Below are 18996 nucleotides of genomic sequence, written 5' to 3'. Positions count from 1 at the left end.
GCGGAACATGCGTCGGGCGTCGGGTATGACATTTTCCATTTAAATCCCTTTTTATCGCATTCACCACGTGTTGAGCCGAAAAGAGTGTGTTTTCGATTTCTTCGCTCCGACTGTGTGCTCCGTCTCCTTCTCGCGCCGCTCCGTGGGCTCCTTGATTCGCCCGTCTCTTTCTGGCACCACCCTGCTCGCTCTCTCGGTCCAACGCTCTCTCTCTCTCTCTCGTTCTCGCTCCTGTTCGCTTCGCTCGCTCGCTCGCTCACGCCGTTGCCTCGGTGAGCGAGCGAGAGAGCCGATCGGATTCGGAGCACCGGTCATCCGGGGCCGGGACAACCCGACATCGGGTTTCGCCATCTCAGTTCGTAAGAAACCCGCGAGTGGACACAACCCGACCGACGACCCGCGCGTGCGGCTGTATTGTTATCCGGCCCCGGTGCCTGTGTGCGTGCGCGTAGTCCTCCATTCATTGTGCTGCGCGGTCGTAAACACGGCCGCCCGTGACGCAAAGAGTTGCATTGTTTCTGTGAGTGTCTCTCGTGCGGGGTGTCCTTTCGACCGAGTCACGACGTGTCCTTCATCGGGTCCAGGAAACCGAATCACACCGTGGCTTCGTGTGACGAAAAATCCCAAAAACACAAAGGCCCCCTATCCGCGAAGGGAGCCATCCCCAGTTCGATTATCAGCCCAACCGAGCGAGCAGCGAACGACCGCCATCATCATCATCATCATCGTCGTCATCCGGTCGCCACCGGTTGCGAGTAAGCCACCGCCGTCGCCGCCGCGAGACGGACCCGCGGGTAGCAATAACAATAATAGCATCAGCGACAGAAGGCCAGCTTCTCGGCGCACTGTCACCACCCTAGCCCTAAAAACGGTCGTCACAGCCAGCCAGCCAGCCACACACACCAGTACGCACGCACGCGTGCACACCGTTGCGTGCGTGTCCTCTTTGGCCTCTGGCGGCCCATCGCGGGGTGGCCGTGTGGGGTGGTGTGCCTGGCTCTTTGTTGTGGTTTAGTAGTCATCAATCGGGCCGCGCCGCGCTCTCGGCGGGTCGGCTCTCGCTCGCTCGCTCGGCTCCGCTCCGCTCCGATCCGATCCGGTCCGGTCGGCCGGTCGGTGGGTTGGTCAACCGCCGTTCCGCAGTTAGTGTGTCAGTGTGCTTCGGAAGTGCCGCGTGTCCCCGCCGTCGCCGCGAGTGTGTTCGCGATCCAAGTGCGCCCCAAGTGAGAAGGCATTCCGGCGTTCGAGTGAGTCGCACGATGGGAAAAATCTCCGGAAGCCACTGCCTGGTGCTCGGGTGCCGCAACCGGCAGCTGCTGAACCAAACCAACACCCGCTCGTACTTCCGGTTTCCACGCGATGCCGACCTGTAAGTAGCGCGACTCTCGGTTCGGGGGTTCTTCTTTTAAAAACCGCTCTGTAGTTAAGTCGCGCGAAGGAAAGGTCGACGAGAGTTGGTCAAGCCAGCAACCAGCCAGTCAAGGAGTAGGGAACCAACCTCTCTCTGGGCCATCATTTATTAACGTAGTGTTCTGTAGCGGGGCACACCCAGCGAGCGAGAGCGAGCGAGTGCGAGCGAGAGGGTCGGTGGGCCATCTTGTGCAACTTGCAGGACCTTCAGCAGCAGCAGCAGCGCAGAGCCCAGGAAACCGACCAGTAGGAAGAAGAATTGCTGCTGGCATGCCACACACCGGGGCGGGACGGTCGAGAGGGCAGAGCGGAAGGAAACACGATGACGACGACGATGGCAGGCCCCGGGGACCCGTAGCTCACGCAACGCGGGCGACGCGGGCGAAGCGAAAGGCACACACAGGATGTGGGAATGCAAGGGAACGAGCGAGCGAACGGCGGCGCGGTGGTGGCCGATGTGGAGCGTAACGGACCGGCCACACACATACACGCGCACGCACACGGGAGGGACGGGTCCCGCTCGGGAAGCGGTGGAAAAGGAAGTTTGGAAAAAGGACCATCTGCCATCCATCGGGTCCCGTCGCCGTCGTCGTCCTCCATCCATTCCCGGGGTCGGCAGGCAGGCAGGCCCATTCCCTACGCCGCCGCCACCACCGCCACTGCCCCGGGGGTCGAAAGCCGACCCATGGCCTTTTTCAGCGCCGGGCCCCGACTGGGGCGGAATGGGGATTACCGAGGCAGGGCCCTGGCACTGGGACTGGGACTGGTTTGTGCGCGGTGACGCGGGGTTACTGAAACCGGATGGACGAACCCCGGGACCGGATGGGGCGTCCGTGGACTCCGGGCGAACGCTTGCCGTTGGTTGCGCTGCTCGCGGGGGTTCCGTCGCCGCCGCCGCCGAAGGTCTTCCACCACCCGGCTGTCCTCTCGTTCGCTCGTTTCCCTTCGCGTTTCGCTCCCTCTCGCTCCCTCCTTAGCGCTGGAAGCCTCCTCCCTCGCGGGCATGCCACGGTCGGTGGCAGCTGGCGGTCGCCGCATAGGTCGGACTCACGGGCCGTGGCTGCACCCTCGGCGGCCCACCCGCTCGCCCGCCCGCTCGCCTGCGTTTGTCGTTGGGCAATTTCATCGCGTCGTTTGGTTGATGGGTTTCTTTTTTGGGTTTCGGTTTCGGGTTCGGTCCGAGCGGTTTTCGGCCATTTTCGTGTGCCTCGATTTTGGACCGCGCCGTGTGCCCGGCTACACAGCGGGGTGGGTACCTGTTCCCCGCATTCCTTCCTCGCCCTCGCGGCAGGTAGCGGTTGCGGTATCGGATCCGAGTCCGGCTGGGGGCTTTCGAGGCGTTCCCGGTCCCCGATGGAATGGTCTGGAACGGCCCCGACCCGCGGCCTTAGAGGAGATTTATTTTCCTCCATTGGTGCCTCTATCTGTCTCTCCGAGCCTTATCATCCGAGCGTGTTATGGAAAAGTGTACAATGTTGCCGCGCCGGTCATCACCTCGGATCCGCGGTCCCACCGTTGAGTGTTTCAGTTTGGGGCGACGACGAAAAAATCCCAACCGAGGGATAAACGGATGACGACGTGGCGCGGCCAACGAATGGTGGTGTGGCGATCGCTCATCACCAGCCCGCCCGCCAGCCAGCCAGCATGCCACCGCACGCGCAGCAGCCCTGAACAGCGGCGGAAGCAGCAGCAAGTGACCGACAACCGAACGGCGCGGCACTCGGCTGGGTGTTGGCCACTGCGCCCGCCCGCGAGCGCGACAACGATAGGGGAGGGTCCGACACCAGCAGCAGCAGCTTCACCATCAGCAACATCAGTAGCGGCACCGCACGATCATCGGCAATCAGCAGCGGTGGCAGCGATCGTGCGCTGGTGTTGGTGTTCATCCGGCTTACGGTGGCCTCGCGGTCTCGGGTTGGCGCATCCGCTAACCGCGCGCACACACATCACACCACGCGCGCGGAGGTGGTTTTCCCCCAATCAGCGGCGGCGGCGATGAGGCGGCAGACAGCGGGCGAGGAGAGGTGCGACCGACCGCCTGCGCACGAGTGTCCCGTGCAAAGTTTCGCTTTCGACGCACGGCGCCGCCAAGGTGCTGGAGATGATGGCTGGCTCTGGCTGGCTTGCTGGCTGGCTGGCTGGCTGGATGGTCCGGAGGTCGACGCACACCACCAAGCGCACACCAATCGAATCCGTTCCGTAATCGTGCCCCGGTAATGCGCGCCGCGCCAGGGGCAGGGTGCGTCCGCGGGGTGGACTGATATCGCTCCGTCGCCAGCAACCCCTCGAGGCGACCGACCAGCTAACTACACATTCCCAGTTGCTGGGGTCGGGTTGGGCGGTCGAGGCGAGTACGTGCCCCGTGCCACACAGACACACGCGCGCGTCCGCGTACCCGGTTGGCCGCTGAACGGGGAACGAAGCGAACCTAAAAAAAGAGGAAAAAACAGTTCAGCTCCCGCCAGCAGCGATGACATGCCCGCCGTCGCCGCCGCCGCCGACGTGTGACGCATGTGCGACGCGCGGCGGGGTGAGCACCGCCCTCCCTGGGCCACTGGGATCGTCCCCCGCGCAGCAGGCACACACGGGCACGACGGGTCGGCCGGGGCGACCGGGCGACATCCGCCAAGGGCAATCGAACTGAGCTTGGGCGAGTGAGCGACAGAGAGAGAGAGAGAGAGCAGGAGCGAGAGCCACCTGAGCAGTAGCGCGCAGCACGAACAGCAAAAAAGCGCCAGCTCCACCATCAGCGGGGACCCTCGGAGAGTAGCAGCGAGAACACGTCACTTAACACCACCACCGTCCGACCGGCGCGGCACCTGCGTCCGGCGAGCCACGAAAGATGGAGAGCCGTGTGGATAGAACCCACAAAGGCCTCGACTGGCTGCGTCGGGCGTGTGCGTGCCACGATCGGATAGCAGCAGCATCACACACCATCAAGCTCTGATCTCACGATCACGATCGCCACGAGAATCCTCCCGGCCCGGGATCCTCCTGATCTGCGCGATCCGCAATTGACCCACTTTTTACTCTGACCCGGCCGCGATGGACGCTCGGATCCTTCGGAGGCATCTGCACAATCATAAAAGATCATTTTATCGTCAGGAATGCATTTAGCATAAAGTGGTTCGATCTTACCTACGAAGCAGCATCCACTTGACAGTTGGCAACGAATCACGCGATCGGTTTGTTTACAACATGCCGATCGATCGTTTGTTTACAAATTGGCTCGTTTGACAATTGCTGTTTGACGGCCTAAGCCTAAGATCACTCTAATCTGCTGTAGCGTGGTAATTACTTTCAGATTTAATTAATAACGAACGTTTATTGCTTTTCATCCCCTTCTTTGGCCGTATATTTATTCAACGGGATCGTCCACGGGGACCAACATATTGACACGGCGACACGGTGTTGGTGATGACGGAAGCATTTGTTTTCATCTCGATCCGAGCGACATCCTTGTGGGGGCCAACCCTTGATGGGGGCCCCGTGCTTTATCAACTCGAAAATTCACGAAAGGGATGGCCGCCATATCTTCACGACGCATTGGCGGCGGCGGTGACGACGGTAGCTTATCGCCATCCGTTTCGCGAGAACAAAGCGTCCAGAAACCGGACCTAGAGTCCGACTGCGAATTCCGAGAACTTCGAAAAGGATATCTTTATTGGCAACCGTGCCAATCGACCTTGGTTGGGGTGCACTCCCTGCGCGCGTGTCTGTGTGTTATCATTTATTGATAGCTCATTCAAACCGGTGGCCAATCGCGGGAGGGGGATTAGAATTCTGTTCCCGGTGCCCGGTAATCCCCTAACGAGGCCTGGCCCGGCCCGGCCACAGCCTCCGCGCCACAGATGATTAAGCCCACTCTGCCCAACGGGTTAATGGGTTTTACGGAGGCCGCCACCGGGTGAGTGTCTATGATTGTCGCAGCCGCAACAAGGAAACAATTTGCCGGTGCGGAACCGGGCAGATAGCCAATTGTTTCGGGGGCCGGGCACGTACGTGACCGGCCGAGCATCCGGCAATTTTTATGCCTCAATCTGGCTGGCTGGCGCAAGAGTTACCGTGCCCGATGAGTCAGCGTGGTGTGCTCGGATTTTGCTTTGTTGTCGCCCCTACCTATCTGTGGCCGGGGCGACGGCGATTGGCGACGGCGATTGGAAATCCGGGAGCTGTGACTGTGAACGCGCCTCTTATCTTGGGGCAAGAGTAAACCCCGCGGGTGTCGCTGACGTGTTGGTCTAATTTAGGCACCCAAAGGCCGTCTAGAGAGGAATCCTTACCCAAAGTCGACGGCCCGCTGATTTGGGAAGGTGTACCCTGGAAGGAACTGGCTTCGTGACTTTGGCCGTTGCCACGCCGAAAGTCGTTCGGGTGTCCATTACGAGGGCTGGAAGGTAGCCCGGGACCACTCCCCACTTATCGGGGACTGTACCTCGTCGTCGGTGGCCCGTCGCCGTGACCTCGGGAATGCAATGCTGCCGAGGCAGGTGTTACGCGAGCCAGCTGCAATACCTGGCTTTCTCTCCGGCCCTTGGAGCGAGCAGTGTGTTGTTACGTGGCTGGGCCGTTCACTCGAAAATGTGTCGCAGCTGCTGTGCCGGCATCTGTCCCCGGACGTCGATGCTCCCGGAGTCGACGAGAGGACCCACATACAGGGGAACCAGTCAGGACGGTGCCAGCCAGCAGGCCAACGCCGGGGTCGGGATCCTTCTCCCTCTAGACAATGGGCGGCGACCCAAACACAGATGTCAGGATGTCGGCCCCGAGGGCCCCAGCCCAGCAACGACGACGACGACAGCTGCTACGCGCGGACCTCATTTTTGCTGCTTCTTCTTGCTCCGTCCGAAGACGGTGTCTTATATTAGGCGGACTCACGGCACGACACGGCACTGCACCCGGGGACTGGAAATGCACCCTCGAGACGGCCGCGAGAGAGAGAGAGAGAGAGAGAGCGAGAGAAGCAGCAAAAAATCGAAACTTCGCGGCCCAACTGCTGCTGGCTGGCTGCTCTCCGGTTCGCCCCGTGCGACCGACCAGTTCCCGCCGACCAACCGCGCGACCCAACGGCGACGCCACCCCAGGGAAGAAGAAGCGCAGGAAGAAGACACGGCGAAGTGAAGAAGCAGCGTGGAGAAGAAAAAAAAACACCCAAAAACGGTCGTCGCTACGGATGATCGCGGACGGATCGCGGATCGCGGTGGTGGAGTCACCTTCCTGAGGAGGGGTGGACCTGCGTCCGTCCGGCGCCTCCCCCTCAGTTCCTACACCGGTCGTCCTTCAGCGGTCGGCGCAGCAGCAGCTCATCAGCGGCTGGCTGGCTGGGTGCACTTGGCTGGTGCCCGCTGGTTGTGCATCACCCCCCGAGAACCGGAACGTCTCCTGCATTGTCTTTTTGCCACTCGCCTGCGCTCTCTCGCTCACTCTCTTGCGATCCTGGGCGAGGCGACTGCCAAAAGATCTCGCTCTGTCTCTCCCGTTCTGGAGTGTGTCCCCCGAGCTCGGTTCCGTTGCTTTTCCGAACGCACCTGTCCAGCGTGGGGCGTTCTGACCCCGGCACCACCACTCCCCCCTCGGGGGGAGGCCTTGAGTGGTCGATCTTGCTCGGCAACAGCAGCAGCAGCGCGCGCGCGCCCGTGTTCGGGAAGCGATGGCGGCGCAACCAGAGAGAGTGACAGAGACGGGGAGCGAGCGAGTCACGAGTCCTACACCGCGGTGCCACCACATGCCACACATTCATCATCCGCCCTTTCCACCCGCCCGCTCGACCGCCGGACGATGGGGCTGCCGTAGGGGCGATAAATGGTGGTTCTCTCTACACCGTGGCCCCAGCACCGTTTTTCTTATCGGCTGGACCCGCCGGTCACCGTGCGTGCGTGCGTGCATGTGTGTGTGTTGGTGGTCTCATACACCCCCCGCCACGCACCCCCTATCTCTCACCGGCTCTGGCGCCCCCACGCTGCTCGGGTGCGATCAATCCGCCGCGCTAAACACACATCGCGCGCGCGCCAGCCAGCCAGTCCGAGCCAGCCCGAGCCGGCCAGACCCGGGCCCCGTGTACTAGGTCGGTCAATAAGTTCGTAGTCTCGACAACACATTTTTGGAAAAACACATTCTGGTCTCCCGGAACATCCAGACACTTGTTCCAACGGGACTCCAATCTGTACATTCCATCTCTGAAGTGAGAATCTGGAGCTGGCTTCTAAATTCGCTTCCGCAGCTGTTATGACGTCATCATTTGATGAAAACCGCTTTTCAGGCATGAATTTTTTGGGGGGTCTGGAAACAGATGGAAGTCGCTAGGGACCAAATCTGATGAATACGATGGGTACTCCAACAATTCGAACTTTAATTTATGGATTTTTGCCTTTGTCAAAATGCTCCTGTAACAGGGTGCATTGTCCTGATGGAAAAGGATTCTATTTTCCCGCTATCCGGGTCTTTTTTTTCGAATTTTCTCTTTCAGTTGGTCCTAAAAGTAACAACAATGTAAAAAAGGAATTAAATGAGTGATTGAAATGAAACTTCACATACGATCATATGAAGAGTGTACCAATATAACAAAAACAATTATCCTTGTAGCAGCGCCCTCTGTTATCGAGGCTCCGAACTTATTGAGCAACCTAGTATTTTTTGCTTCACTTTCGTAGCCTCTCTCTCTCTCTCCCTCGCTCGCTGCGTTCTGGTTTGGTGCCAGCCAACCCCAACCGACCGGGGGGGGGACCGAGGACCGCGCGCCGGGGTCGCCCGGTAATGTCGCACTTTTAACCCCTCGCGCGCGATCATCGTCCCGGCCCCGACCCCCAAGGGGTTGGTATCCTCTCCTCGATCGGGTCGTCCACGGGGTCCGAATCCCCGAACCCGGGTCCGCCCGGTCATTGTGCCCCATTCCGGGGCCCAACCCGATTTCTCTTTCCCGCCCCCAGCACAGAGACAGAGAGAGAGAGAGAGAGAGGGAGAGAGAACTCTCTCTCTCTCGCTCTCTCTCTCTCTCTCGCTCTGCTGCACCCGTGTGATCGAGGGCGCGCTGGCGCTGGCGTCATTGTCGCCGCCGCCGACAGTCGGTCGCGGTGATAATGGCGGCGGTCGGCGACGGCGGCGGCGGGTGACCGCGACAACCCGACGATGGGGGCTTCTCGGGGTGTTGGGTTTTTTCATTGGCGCTGATTACGAAACCACCACACACACCGCACGCAGCCGGGGGACCTGCGAGTCCGGAATTTCCGCCCGCGGGATCCGCGGTGGGACCACTTTCGCTGAAGGAACTCCCGGTGCTCGGTGCTCGGTGAAGTCCGCGCACCGCGAACTCAAGGTCACCCACCCTGACGCGCTTCCGTGACCTTTCCATGCTGCCCACCACACCTTCCGAGTTCTAATCGATTTTTCTTCTTCTTTTCCCCTTTCATGATCGCCTCGCCCGTGGACGTTGCGCAGCTGCAAGAAGTGGGTCGACTTCTGCAACCGGCCCGAGCTGTACAAAAAGTACGACGAGAACGGGCCGGAGTATCTGTACAAGAGTTCCCGCATCTGCTCGGACCATTTTCAGCCGAGCGACTTCAACAATCCCAACCTCTACAGCCAAGGGTAAGTCAGTCCCGCGTGTCCCGAAGGCTACCGGGACACCAAGTCCTGGTGGTGGCCAACAATCCTTGAGCTGTGCGCACCACACGCGTGTGCGTAAAGGGACCGATCGCCGATCGCAAGGTGTCGGCTCGGCCTTTTGGGGGGGTGATTTTTTCGTCGCTCCGATCCGTTTCGTCGGTTCCACCTTCGCGCGGACCTTCGCGCGCTCGCCGGGGACCGGATTCGATGACCGTCGCGGGACGGTAAAATGATGGCAGCGATGATGATGGCGATGATGATGGGGGTCCACCGCGCAAACCTTTGGACCCGCAGCGACGCGTGTGTGTATGTGTGTGTGAGGGAGAATGGTTTCGGTTTTTTTTCGTTGTCTCCGTCGCCGCCGCGCGGATATTCTCTGCCCAGTGGTCGCTCAGGATTTTTGTGCTCATCGCGCAGCGGTCGGACCCGGCCCCGTCGCCGTCGTCGTCGTCGCCGTGCTCCGTGGGTTCGTGGGATATTGGTGTTAATTGGAAGCCCCCGCGGCCACCCGCCAGCCCCGTCGCCACCGTCGCCGACGGTGGAGATATTTTATGTTTTCTCTCCGATTTTTTGCTCCCCAACGTGCCACACCACAGAGAATCCGGCCCGAGGAGTGGCCCAGGTTTTTAGGGCACACGGTGGCGGCGGCGGTGGCGTCGAGGGCGACGGTGGCAGCACTTCTTGTGGGCGCAGGGCTGCGTGCGGAGTTTTTTTTTTTTTGGTAGCTGAGGGGACTCCGGACTGGAACTCAATATTTCAATCTTTTTACTTCGCGTATTCGCGGGGACGATCGCGCGACGATGACACGAGGGGGGGAGGGTGCGCACCGAGAGGACTGTGACCCCGGGCGGGTGGTGGAAGGAAAAAAAAACGCGAAAACGAAGACGCTCGAAGACGACACCCATCCCGCGAAAATAACTCACCAGCGCGCGCTCGGCGCACCGTAACGACGCGCCACCCCGACGCGCCCCCAGGATCCCCGGATCCACCCGGGTGGCGATGGATGCTGCGGCGGCACTAACCGACGACGACCTGCCCGCCCCGAACTCGGGGAAACTTAATGCTAATCGATTTTCTTGCTGTCCCTTGCCGGTGGTCCGGCCCTCTCTCTCTCTCTCTCTCTCTCTCTCTCTCTCTCTGTGTGTCTCTCCGTTGGCCGCGGTTCGCTGCTGACGTGTTTTGGTTGCGTTTTTTCGTTGCCCGCGACACCTACGCGCGCCCCCCCGCCGCCCTCGGGGAACCCCGCGTTTGTGGGCTCTTTTGATTCGGATCGGGATCGGGATCGAATGAGCCACACAACTCAAGCACCCAGGCAGGACCTGGTGAGGAGCGCGATGTCAAGGGCAGAGTGTGGCCAGCTGTGTGCCTCCAACATTCCAATCGAACGCCTGTCGGTGTATGTGTGCTTCCGTTTTTTTTTTCGGGGGCTGGGTGGCCGATGATACGAGACACCCAGCACCGAGGGGTGACAGGCTGATGGACACACTCGACTCCGGGTCCGAGTCACCGGCAGCCCGGTAATGGAAGTGCTCCTTAAACCCTGTCAATGCCATCGCTTCCAACACACACGCGCACACAGGCCGTGGCCAGATCGGTGTGCGAGGTGTGTTCAAAAAGTTCTGATAATTTTCTGTTTACGCGCGAGCTACGTATATTCGATTTTTGATTTTTTTTGTGGCGTGGCGTCGTCCTTTCATGGCCCCCTTTAGATTCCGGAACCGGGAAAAAGTCACAGGAGGAAGGTCTGGGGAATACTTAGGGCTTTGGCATCATTTGCGGGCCAATAATTCGCGCAAAAACCACAATTTGTTGGCAGGGTCGCAACAACCAATTTTGGTTTTCCCACAAATCCGGGCGCTTGTGGAAGAGATTGCTTCGCGCTAATTGCGTATAAATTGCCTGGTAATATTGCTAATTGGATGTTCCACCCTTTGGCTACAACTCATGATGCACCACGCCTCTGCAATCCAAGAAAACTATACGCAATACTATTTACATTCGACCAACCTTTGCTCAGGACCTTTTCGGCCCTCTGAAAAAAATTTGAACCTCCGATAAGTGCTGCTTTGGGTCATAGATAGCTTCACCATAAGCTATTTTCCGGAGCATGGAAAAATCTACGAGGAGCCAAATCTTCTCCACGCAAAACAGCAAACAGCAAATCGAAAAACCCGCGTTGTCCGCGCAAATACCAAATTATCAGAACACTTTTTGAACAGCCCTCTCGTACATTAAAAGCCGATTGCCGAGAGGCGAGAGTGGAAGGTGACGGAGTGGAGTGGACCGGTTGGTTCACCGCACCATCACCACCATCGCACTCCGAGCTTGCTGGCCTCGAGGCACGGCCGAGGGACGCGCACCCCAAAAAGGTTTCTCGGATCTACCAATCTCCGGGCCTGGCGTGCGCGTCGCTACCTGAGACGACCTCCGTGGCCGCAGTCCCTGCGAGAGGACCCAAACCGGCGGGAGGGAAAAAAACCGAACCGAAGAGGGGAGTGTGGACCTCGGAACCCGGCGTGAGAACGGAACACGAAACGGTGTTGGTGTTGGTGGTCGGAAGGGACACACCAGATCCGTCCGTAGAAGGCACGCAGAGGGCGGACAGTCCTATCACCGCGAGAACCGAAATTAAGCATCAAACTAACGACAATCTTTTTCTCTCTCTCTCTCTCTCTCTCTCCCGCTCTGTCTTTCCGGCTTCGTTTCCCGGTCGCCCGATGTCTGGCTGCCGATGCGACCTCCCGATGTCCTTGTCGGAACGACGCCACCAACAACAACGAAAAAAACTCGCGGACCGCTTCAACCACTCCAACGACGACGCGGGCAAAATGGCTGCTCATACCTACAAAAAACGTGTCCCACAATTGGCACGTCACTGTGCGTTACAACGATGCAAAAAAAATATGCTAATGTGGTCTGGCTGGCTCTCCGCCTTCTGCCTGGGCACTCATTAACACCTCCTTCGGATGGCCAGCCTCAAAAAGGGTTCCGTGCCGACGGTGAACCCGGCGTGCAAGGAATCGAAAGCTGCGCCCCTGAATGGGGCTACGACGGCCTCGGCAGGCCCCGTTCCGGCTGGCGGTGGTGGTGGTGGCAGTGGCAGTAGTAACGGGGCCGGGTCTCCGATCGACGAGAAGTTTCTTTCGGCCGCCGTAGCGTCGATGGCTGCCGCTGGGACCCACCCCCACCACCACCATCTGTCCACGCTGATGATGGCGGCGGCCGTCGCCGCAGCAGCCGCCAGTGCCAGTGCCGCCAGTCCCCCGTCCTCCGCCACCGCCACCGACAGTACGCCCGTCGCTCCGCTCAACCTGAAGCGCCCCGCAGCGGCCGCCCTCGCCGGTTCAGAAGCACCCCCGCTGGCGGCTACCAACAACAGCAACAACGGCGGCGGCGGCGGTGGGCCAACGGCGGCCAAGCGTAACCGTGCCGTACCACCGCTGGCGACCCCTACCGGTGCCCTTGCCAACCTCATCCAGCGCCAGCAGCAAATCAAGGAGCAGCAGCGCAAGGCGGCAGCGGCCCAGGCGGCGGCCGCCGTCGCAGTGGCTGCCCTTGCCAACGGTCAGGTGTCCATCACGCCAGCAACGCCAGCCGCCCGCGGTACCAGCGGCGCACTTTCACTCGTGACGACCGGAACGGGGACAACGACGACGACGGCGGCGCCGCCGTCGTCGTTGACCCCGACGATCACCACCTCCTCCAGCGCGACGGTGTCGCCACCGCCGCTGCCAGCGCTGGGCGCCCTGTCGCTGAAGCGCGTCAGCCTCAACAACAACAACCACAGCGTGAGCAACAACAACCACACCCACCACAAGCTACTGCTCGGGGGTGGTGGCGGTGGAGGGGCGCGGGACAAAAGCAACGACTACGGCATCAACATGATCGATATGGACATGTCCGGTGGAGGTGAGTTTCGCGGGGATTCGGGTTCCTAGCGGTGAGGATGAGCCTTACGAGGGACGCCTGAAATCGGCTTTGTCACGCTCGGTTTTTTCCTCGCGAAACGCAAATTGGCCACACATAGGGGCTGAGTTAGGAGGGAAAACCCCGGAATGAAGCCCCCGAGAATCAGCAGTGGCAGTGGACACGGATGGAGACTCTGACCATTCCTCTTGAGTGAGGTCCTCGAGTGTGTTCTGTGATTTGGGTCCCGGAAATCCCAGGCTCCAAACTCCCGGCTTATGTTGGATGTCGCGACTGGGGCGCAGATAAATTGGTCCATTTCCGTGGCCATGAGCGGCGAGGCAATCATCACACTCTCGTTGGCAGTTAATTTCTACGACCTTTTGGCCGGTTTTACGCACCGTGACCCTTGTGAGCTGACTTTTGAGTTCGGTAAAAAGGCTTCGTTCGTTCGGTCAACTTTTCCTGTTAACTGAGGCTGAGGATCGTTTCAGATGAACGTTATCCCTGTGCTTTATCTCTCCAAACACTAACACAGGACCAAAGTGCAATCTGACCGTCTCGGCACCCGATTTGGACGAAATATCAGGCAGATTGTCAAGGAACCAAAATTCCCCATCGTGTCTTCTGGCCCATTCTGGCCGTTTCCCGATCAATGCTTGAACCGTGAACCGTGATTGATCATTTGTTGTCAGTAGAGATCTGAATTAACGGTATCACTAGGTTTGTTGAGCTTGTGTCCGTTTTTGGAATCCTCCGACGCTCTTTGCTTGTTAAGGTAAAATCGCAATTTTTTATTTTCTAAAACCGTTTAAAGCACTGAGATCTTCTAAAAAACGATTCAAAGATCGATCAAAAACTGATTCAAAGATCGATTGCAAACTAATTTTTCCAAAAAAGGAAAAACTTGGAAGTCCAAATTGACAGCTAGAGCCATCTGTTTAACAGTTCGAATCTCAAGTTTTAGTTTCATCGGAAAATCAGTTCGTCCTTTTGGGACCGGCACTCAAAAGAGCACAGCAACGGGCCCCCAAAAGTATCGTAAAACTAGACCCTCAGTAGTAGTTGTGTTGATGGTGGCCAATCGGAACACTCTCTCTCTCTCTCGCTCTCACTTTCTAGCGGCGTCACCATTCATAAAAATAGTAAACACAGATGGCCGTTGTTGGTGGTGGTGGTGATGGTGGTGGTGAACAACAACAACAACAACGCTCATTTGCATGACGTCACCACCGACCAGATGATTGCGGCCAATGTTCAACCCCCTACATCAGATGCGGGGGAAGGTGTGTGCGCTAAGGACATTCCACTCGGGGTGTGTGTAGCCAATCATCTGTTGCTTTTCCGACCGTGCGGGCGATCCGTAAAAGCGTGAAACCTTTCCGGAATGCACGAATCCGAAATCGTTTGATTCTCGGTCCCCTTTCTTATGCACTTTTCCCTCTGTCCGATTGTTACGACCTTTCGGAACCAGAACCGGAAGCTGTACCGGAAGCGAGGACCCGTTTTTTGCAACCAATTTCCGATTCGATCATCCATCAAACGGCGGCGACCGATGTCCAGGATTCAAAGGGACCGACAGGATCGACAGGATCCGGGATCGTCGTCCCTAGGGCTGTCTGTGTTTTTTTGGTCGATTGTTTACCGACGACACACTTTCACTTTCTGTCTTCCTTTCGTCGGACACATAAAAAACATGACCTACATGAATCACATACGCTACAAGACGCGCTCACGGAGAGCCCTTTGTCCTTCGAGACGCAGACATTCGCACGCCCGGATTGAGAAAAAAAAGAGGAAACCGGAAGGTCACACATGCGCATCGGAGACATATGTGTGTCTGCCGCAGGGTTTTAGTATTCCGCTCGCCGGCATCAAAGGGCCGACGACGGTCCCAAGACAGTCCCCACGATCTTGCCACCTGATTCGAATATCAATTAACAATCCTGTTGTCCGGAGTACGGAGGAGCGAATAACGGTGCCGATCTTTTCGGTAGTAGGCAAAGGCTAACCGCATTTTGCCATCGAAGCTCGTGCAACACGTGCCACCGTAACTAGGCGTGTAACGGTGAGAGTGAGTTCTAAGTCTGTTTCAAACATTGTTGTTCTGCCTCCAAACCGATCGATCCGCTCCCCAAGACCCTTCCTTTTCTTGGGTTCATATTCCCGTTTACTTCCCGCGCGGGAGCCTATTCCTCTGTTTACGTGCCGCGAAGCATGTGAAGCTCTCCCTCTCTCTCCCACACAGCCTTATCACCACAGCGCGACGCGGCACCAATCGCACGTGCATCACGACGACGACGACGACCCTTCACATACTCGTCGCCGTCGCAGGGTTCTGATAACGCGCTCCGAGGTGGGAAGCTTTAATCATTCATCGTGCCACGGGGCGGGTGGGGGGGGGGACGGGGGTCTATTGTGTCCCGGGGAGCCGTCTCGTGGAGGCGCACAAAAGAATTAATCGGCGTATTTATGTTTCTGCTCCTTTAAGAGCGCGTTTGCGCGTTGCGCGAACAAACGACTGCGTCGGAATGTGCTCTCTCTCTCTCTCTCTCTCGCGCGCTACTTGCAAGCAAGGATCGCTGTGTGATACGGTTTCAAGAATTTGTTTACGACACACGAACGCACACACACCACGATCCAATTGCGGGGGGCGATGATAACAACAAGGCGCACCAACACCCCAATGAATGAAAGTGAAGCTCTTTAGATACGTTTTCGCGAGGAGAGACGGTGACGTCGACCGATGATTGTGTCCACCATCCTTTTGCTGTTTTGTTTTGGCGACCCAACGAACCCAAACACACGTGAGACGGGACGCGACAAACATGGGCCGCGAAGAAGCAGAAACCTCTCTCTAATCCGTAGTGGAAGAGGAAGAACTCGAGAAAGAAGTCCGCGGCCGCATTTGTCTGTATTTGTTTCTTTCCTTTTATGTGTTTCGTCTCTCTGTTTTGATTCACGCATTCTATGCGCGGTGGCCGCCGCCGCGCCGTTTTTAATGCCATACTGTGGTGCCCCCCTTCTAATACCGCCCCGCGCGAGGGGCTTGCGTGCACACACGCGACGACGGTGCGCGGTTGCGCTGGTTGAAGGTCACGCAACGAGACCAACCACGTGGCTGACTTGTTGGGCTAGCGACCGATGGCGTCGTGTTTGTGTTTGGTTCTTCGCCCCTTTTTGCTGTTCCTTACAGTTGTCTTACGTGCCTTTTCTAGTTCTCTCTCTCTATCTCTCTCTCTTTCTCTATCGTCACCGCTGTTTACGACTTTTGTTTTGATTCCTTCCCATCGGGGGGGGGTTCTTCTTTGCCCGTTTCTTATTCCTGTCTGCTCTATTTTGATTTGTTCCATTTTTCCTTCCCTTTTGCCCCGCTTTTCTTTGCGTGTTCCCACGTGTTGCGCAAAGAGCCATAAAACACAGTGGAGCAACGAGCGTATTGATCACTCTCGGCACGTGACGTACTTTGCGGGACGCAAACACCGACGACTAATCGCACGCGCCGTGACTTCCCAAGTCCATGGCCGGACCATGGGGTGCCCCCCGCCCGGCCCCCAACCCGCCGCGAACCGGTTTGCTTCTGTATCTTTTTTCTTTGTTCGGTGTGTCTCTCTTCACGTTTGACCTTGAAGAGCCCCTCCGCCGCTGACCGATCGCGCCAGTGGCCCACTTGGTCCACAGCAACATAATGGCTCGCTCCCTGGAGGAGAAGGAAGGCCTCTAATGTCGCAGACGCACCAGAAACTGGTTCCACCGGCGCGGCGTGCTCGACTTTGGATTTGCCGCATGATCGTTTTGATATTCGAGAAAGAGAGAGAGAGAGAGCGCGAGCGATCGGTTCCTGTTCCGGTGCTTACGGATTACGTGTGGGGTGAGGCAAGCGTGGGAATCGGCGTGTGGGAGCCCGTTATCTCCCGTTTAGACCCCACAGAGCCCGGCCAAGCCCGACCACAAACACTCCGATCCCGGAAAACGGTGCAACTGACCGCTCCGATGTTGGTTTCTTATCGACTCGCGCGATAAGACCCCCGTGACCCTGGCCTGTCGGTCATGGAGAGGGTACAAGAATTAGAAAGCTCAAAATGGGTGGCACGCGGCCACAATGGGAATGTCCTAGCTCCCGCTAATTCGAACCGATTTCGCCTTTGTCCCTCTTTGCAGATTCCTCCGAAGGCGACTCGAGCAACCAACATTCGGCGGATGAAGAGTACGCCGCCTATCGCCAGCAGCTGAAGGTGGCCCGGGTGGAGGCGGCCATCCCGCCCTCGCTGAAGTCGCAGCTCACCGTGACGCCGGCGGTCAGCACCAGTACCACTGCCATCACCAGCACGACCACCGGAACCACCACCATCAACAACAACAGCATCCACAACGTCAACGCCAACGGGGGCAGCCCGCCGAACGGGCTCGTGGTCGTGAACTACAAGGAAAAGTACGAGCAAACGCTGAAGGAGCTGTTCGCCTGCCGGAAGATCGTCAAGAACCAGAACAAGGCGATCAAGCAGCAGCAGGGCGAGATCGATTTTCTCAACCAGCTGCTGAAGGAGAAATGATGCGCCGCAGCGGGTGTTGGGACGGCGGCGGCGAAAGCGAAGATGGCAGCCGGTAGGTGGTCGGTGTCGATCGATCGGTAATCGTGGCGGCGGAGGATGCGATCGTTACACACCCACACACACCCACATTCCACGGATCAGGATCGGGAGCCACCCGGCGGGGGACGGAGTACTGATATTACTTTTAGTGGACAAGAAGTGGGCAGCAGGCAGGTGGCACCCTTCATCGGTCATCCTGTGTACAAAAACGAAGGAATAGCATCAGTTGCCAGTAAAACCCAATTGCGCCAAGAGAAAAGCAAAGAGAGAGAGCGAGAGAGAGAGAAAGAGAACGAGAGAGAAAGAGAACGAGAGAGAGAGAGAGAGTCACTATTTGTAGGTAGCCGGAAGTAGCACGAGTCGCATGGAATTGCCAAAATAGTTTTAGAAACCGGGAGTGTGATGGTCCGGGCATCGAGGGCATCGGGCCACCGGAATCGGTCACCGGCATCGGCAAGGCATTAGTGTGCGTGTGCGTGTGTGTTAGAAGATGTAAGCTATTGTTTAAATTAAGGTCCCTCGTGTGTGTTAGGAAAGGTTACTAATGCAACCGTGCACATATTTAACTATTTAGAAGGTTCTGCTAGGGTGTAGTGTGTAGCGGGTGGTGAAGGCGGGTAGACGATAGGGCGAAAGGAGCGCCTGTGTATGTGTGTGGTGTGTGGTTTGGGTGGTGATTTGTTTCAGCGTTGAGTAGCGTATTTAAGGTGCCACCCCGCCGCGTATAGAAAGAATTCTGTCCCATAAAAAAAAGATATAGTACACCGATATGCTGGAGAAGATGGTTTGGATCTTTTCGGATGCCACACAAAAACATAACTCGAAACAGGAATTTAATGCGCCTTTTGAACCTCACTCAAATAGACTCAGTAGGAAGAATCGACGAAACAAAATTAGCGAAACAATCCAATCCCCGAAAAGTAGAGCGCAGCGTTGTTGTAGGGCGGGAACTAAGGTTTCGATACACACCTGGGGCGTGTTACTAACTAGAGATATGCTAGTAGCGAATGGGAATATATGGGGGGTGGGATTTGCCGGGGGAAAACCAATGGTCCACACAAAGTAGATAGGTTAATTTGTCAAACAAAATCCGCCGTAAGCAAACGGACGGAACGGAAACGGTCGGGTGTTTCGCTTTTCTTAGAATTTCCTAAAATCAGGCGACTCACGGAGAGTTTCGTTGTTGGGGTCTCAACGTCATCATCATCGACACGTTACGTTACCACACCAGTGAAACGGTGAACACACAGGACTTGCCAAAACGGCGAGCGAAGCGATGGACCCCAACGGAACGAACCACCACCTCGTGGTGGTGAAAGTTTTCCAAGAACTGCGGCCGAACGGCGCGGCTGAAGGCAATTATTTACATACGTTGTAGTGTTAGGCCAGGAGCAACGGAGAATGTCCTCCGCGGAGTTGATGAAACGTAATAAAGCCATACACATTTAAGTGATAGCCTTTTTTGTGCCGTGTCTTTTGCGTAGCA

The 18996-nt window shown here is 57.6% G+C and overlaps 1 protein-coding gene across 1 annotated transcript; it reads left to right on the top strand.

Annotated features, from left to right (window-relative positions):
• The first annotated feature begins 1036 nt into the window (after nt 1–1036).
• On the top strand, nt 1037–18939 carry LOC131205520 (uncharacterized). Its single transcript, XM_058197648.1, has 5 exons — nt 1037–1369; nt 8845–8994; nt 11987–12688; nt 12779–12921; nt 17080–18939. The coding sequence occupies exons 1-5, from the start codon at nt 1260–1262 to the stop codon at nt 17469–17471; spliced, it is 1497 nt and encodes a 498-aa protein (XP_058053631.1). The 5' UTR covers nt 1037–1259; the 3' UTR covers nt 17472–18939.
• Nucleotides 18940–18996: the final 57 nt, after the last annotated feature.

This window comes from Anopheles bellator, chromosome 1 (assembly GCF_943735745.2).
Source record: "Anopheles bellator chromosome 1, idAnoBellAS_SP24_06.2, whole genome shotgun sequence".
Taxonomy (NCBI): domain Eukaryota; kingdom Metazoa; phylum Arthropoda; class Insecta; order Diptera; family Culicidae; genus Anopheles; species Anopheles bellator.
This window is presented reverse-complemented; position numbering and strand designations above follow the sequence as displayed.

Excerpts from the sequence above, each read along its gene's own strand:
- LOC131205520 (XM_058197648.1), top strand. The coding sequence starts at position 1,260 with ATGGGAAAAATCTCCGGAAGCCACTGCCTGGTGCTCGGGTGCCGCAAC. Across the intron at positions 1,370-8,844 it reads TTTCCACGCGATGCCGACCT|CTGCAAGAAGTGGGTCGACT; the intron begins GTAAGTAGCGCG and ends GACGTTGCGCAG. Across the intron at positions 8,995-11,986 it reads CCCAACCTCTACAGCCAAGG|CCTCAAAAAGGGTTCCGTGC; the intron begins GTAAGTCAGTCC and ends TCGGATGGCCAG.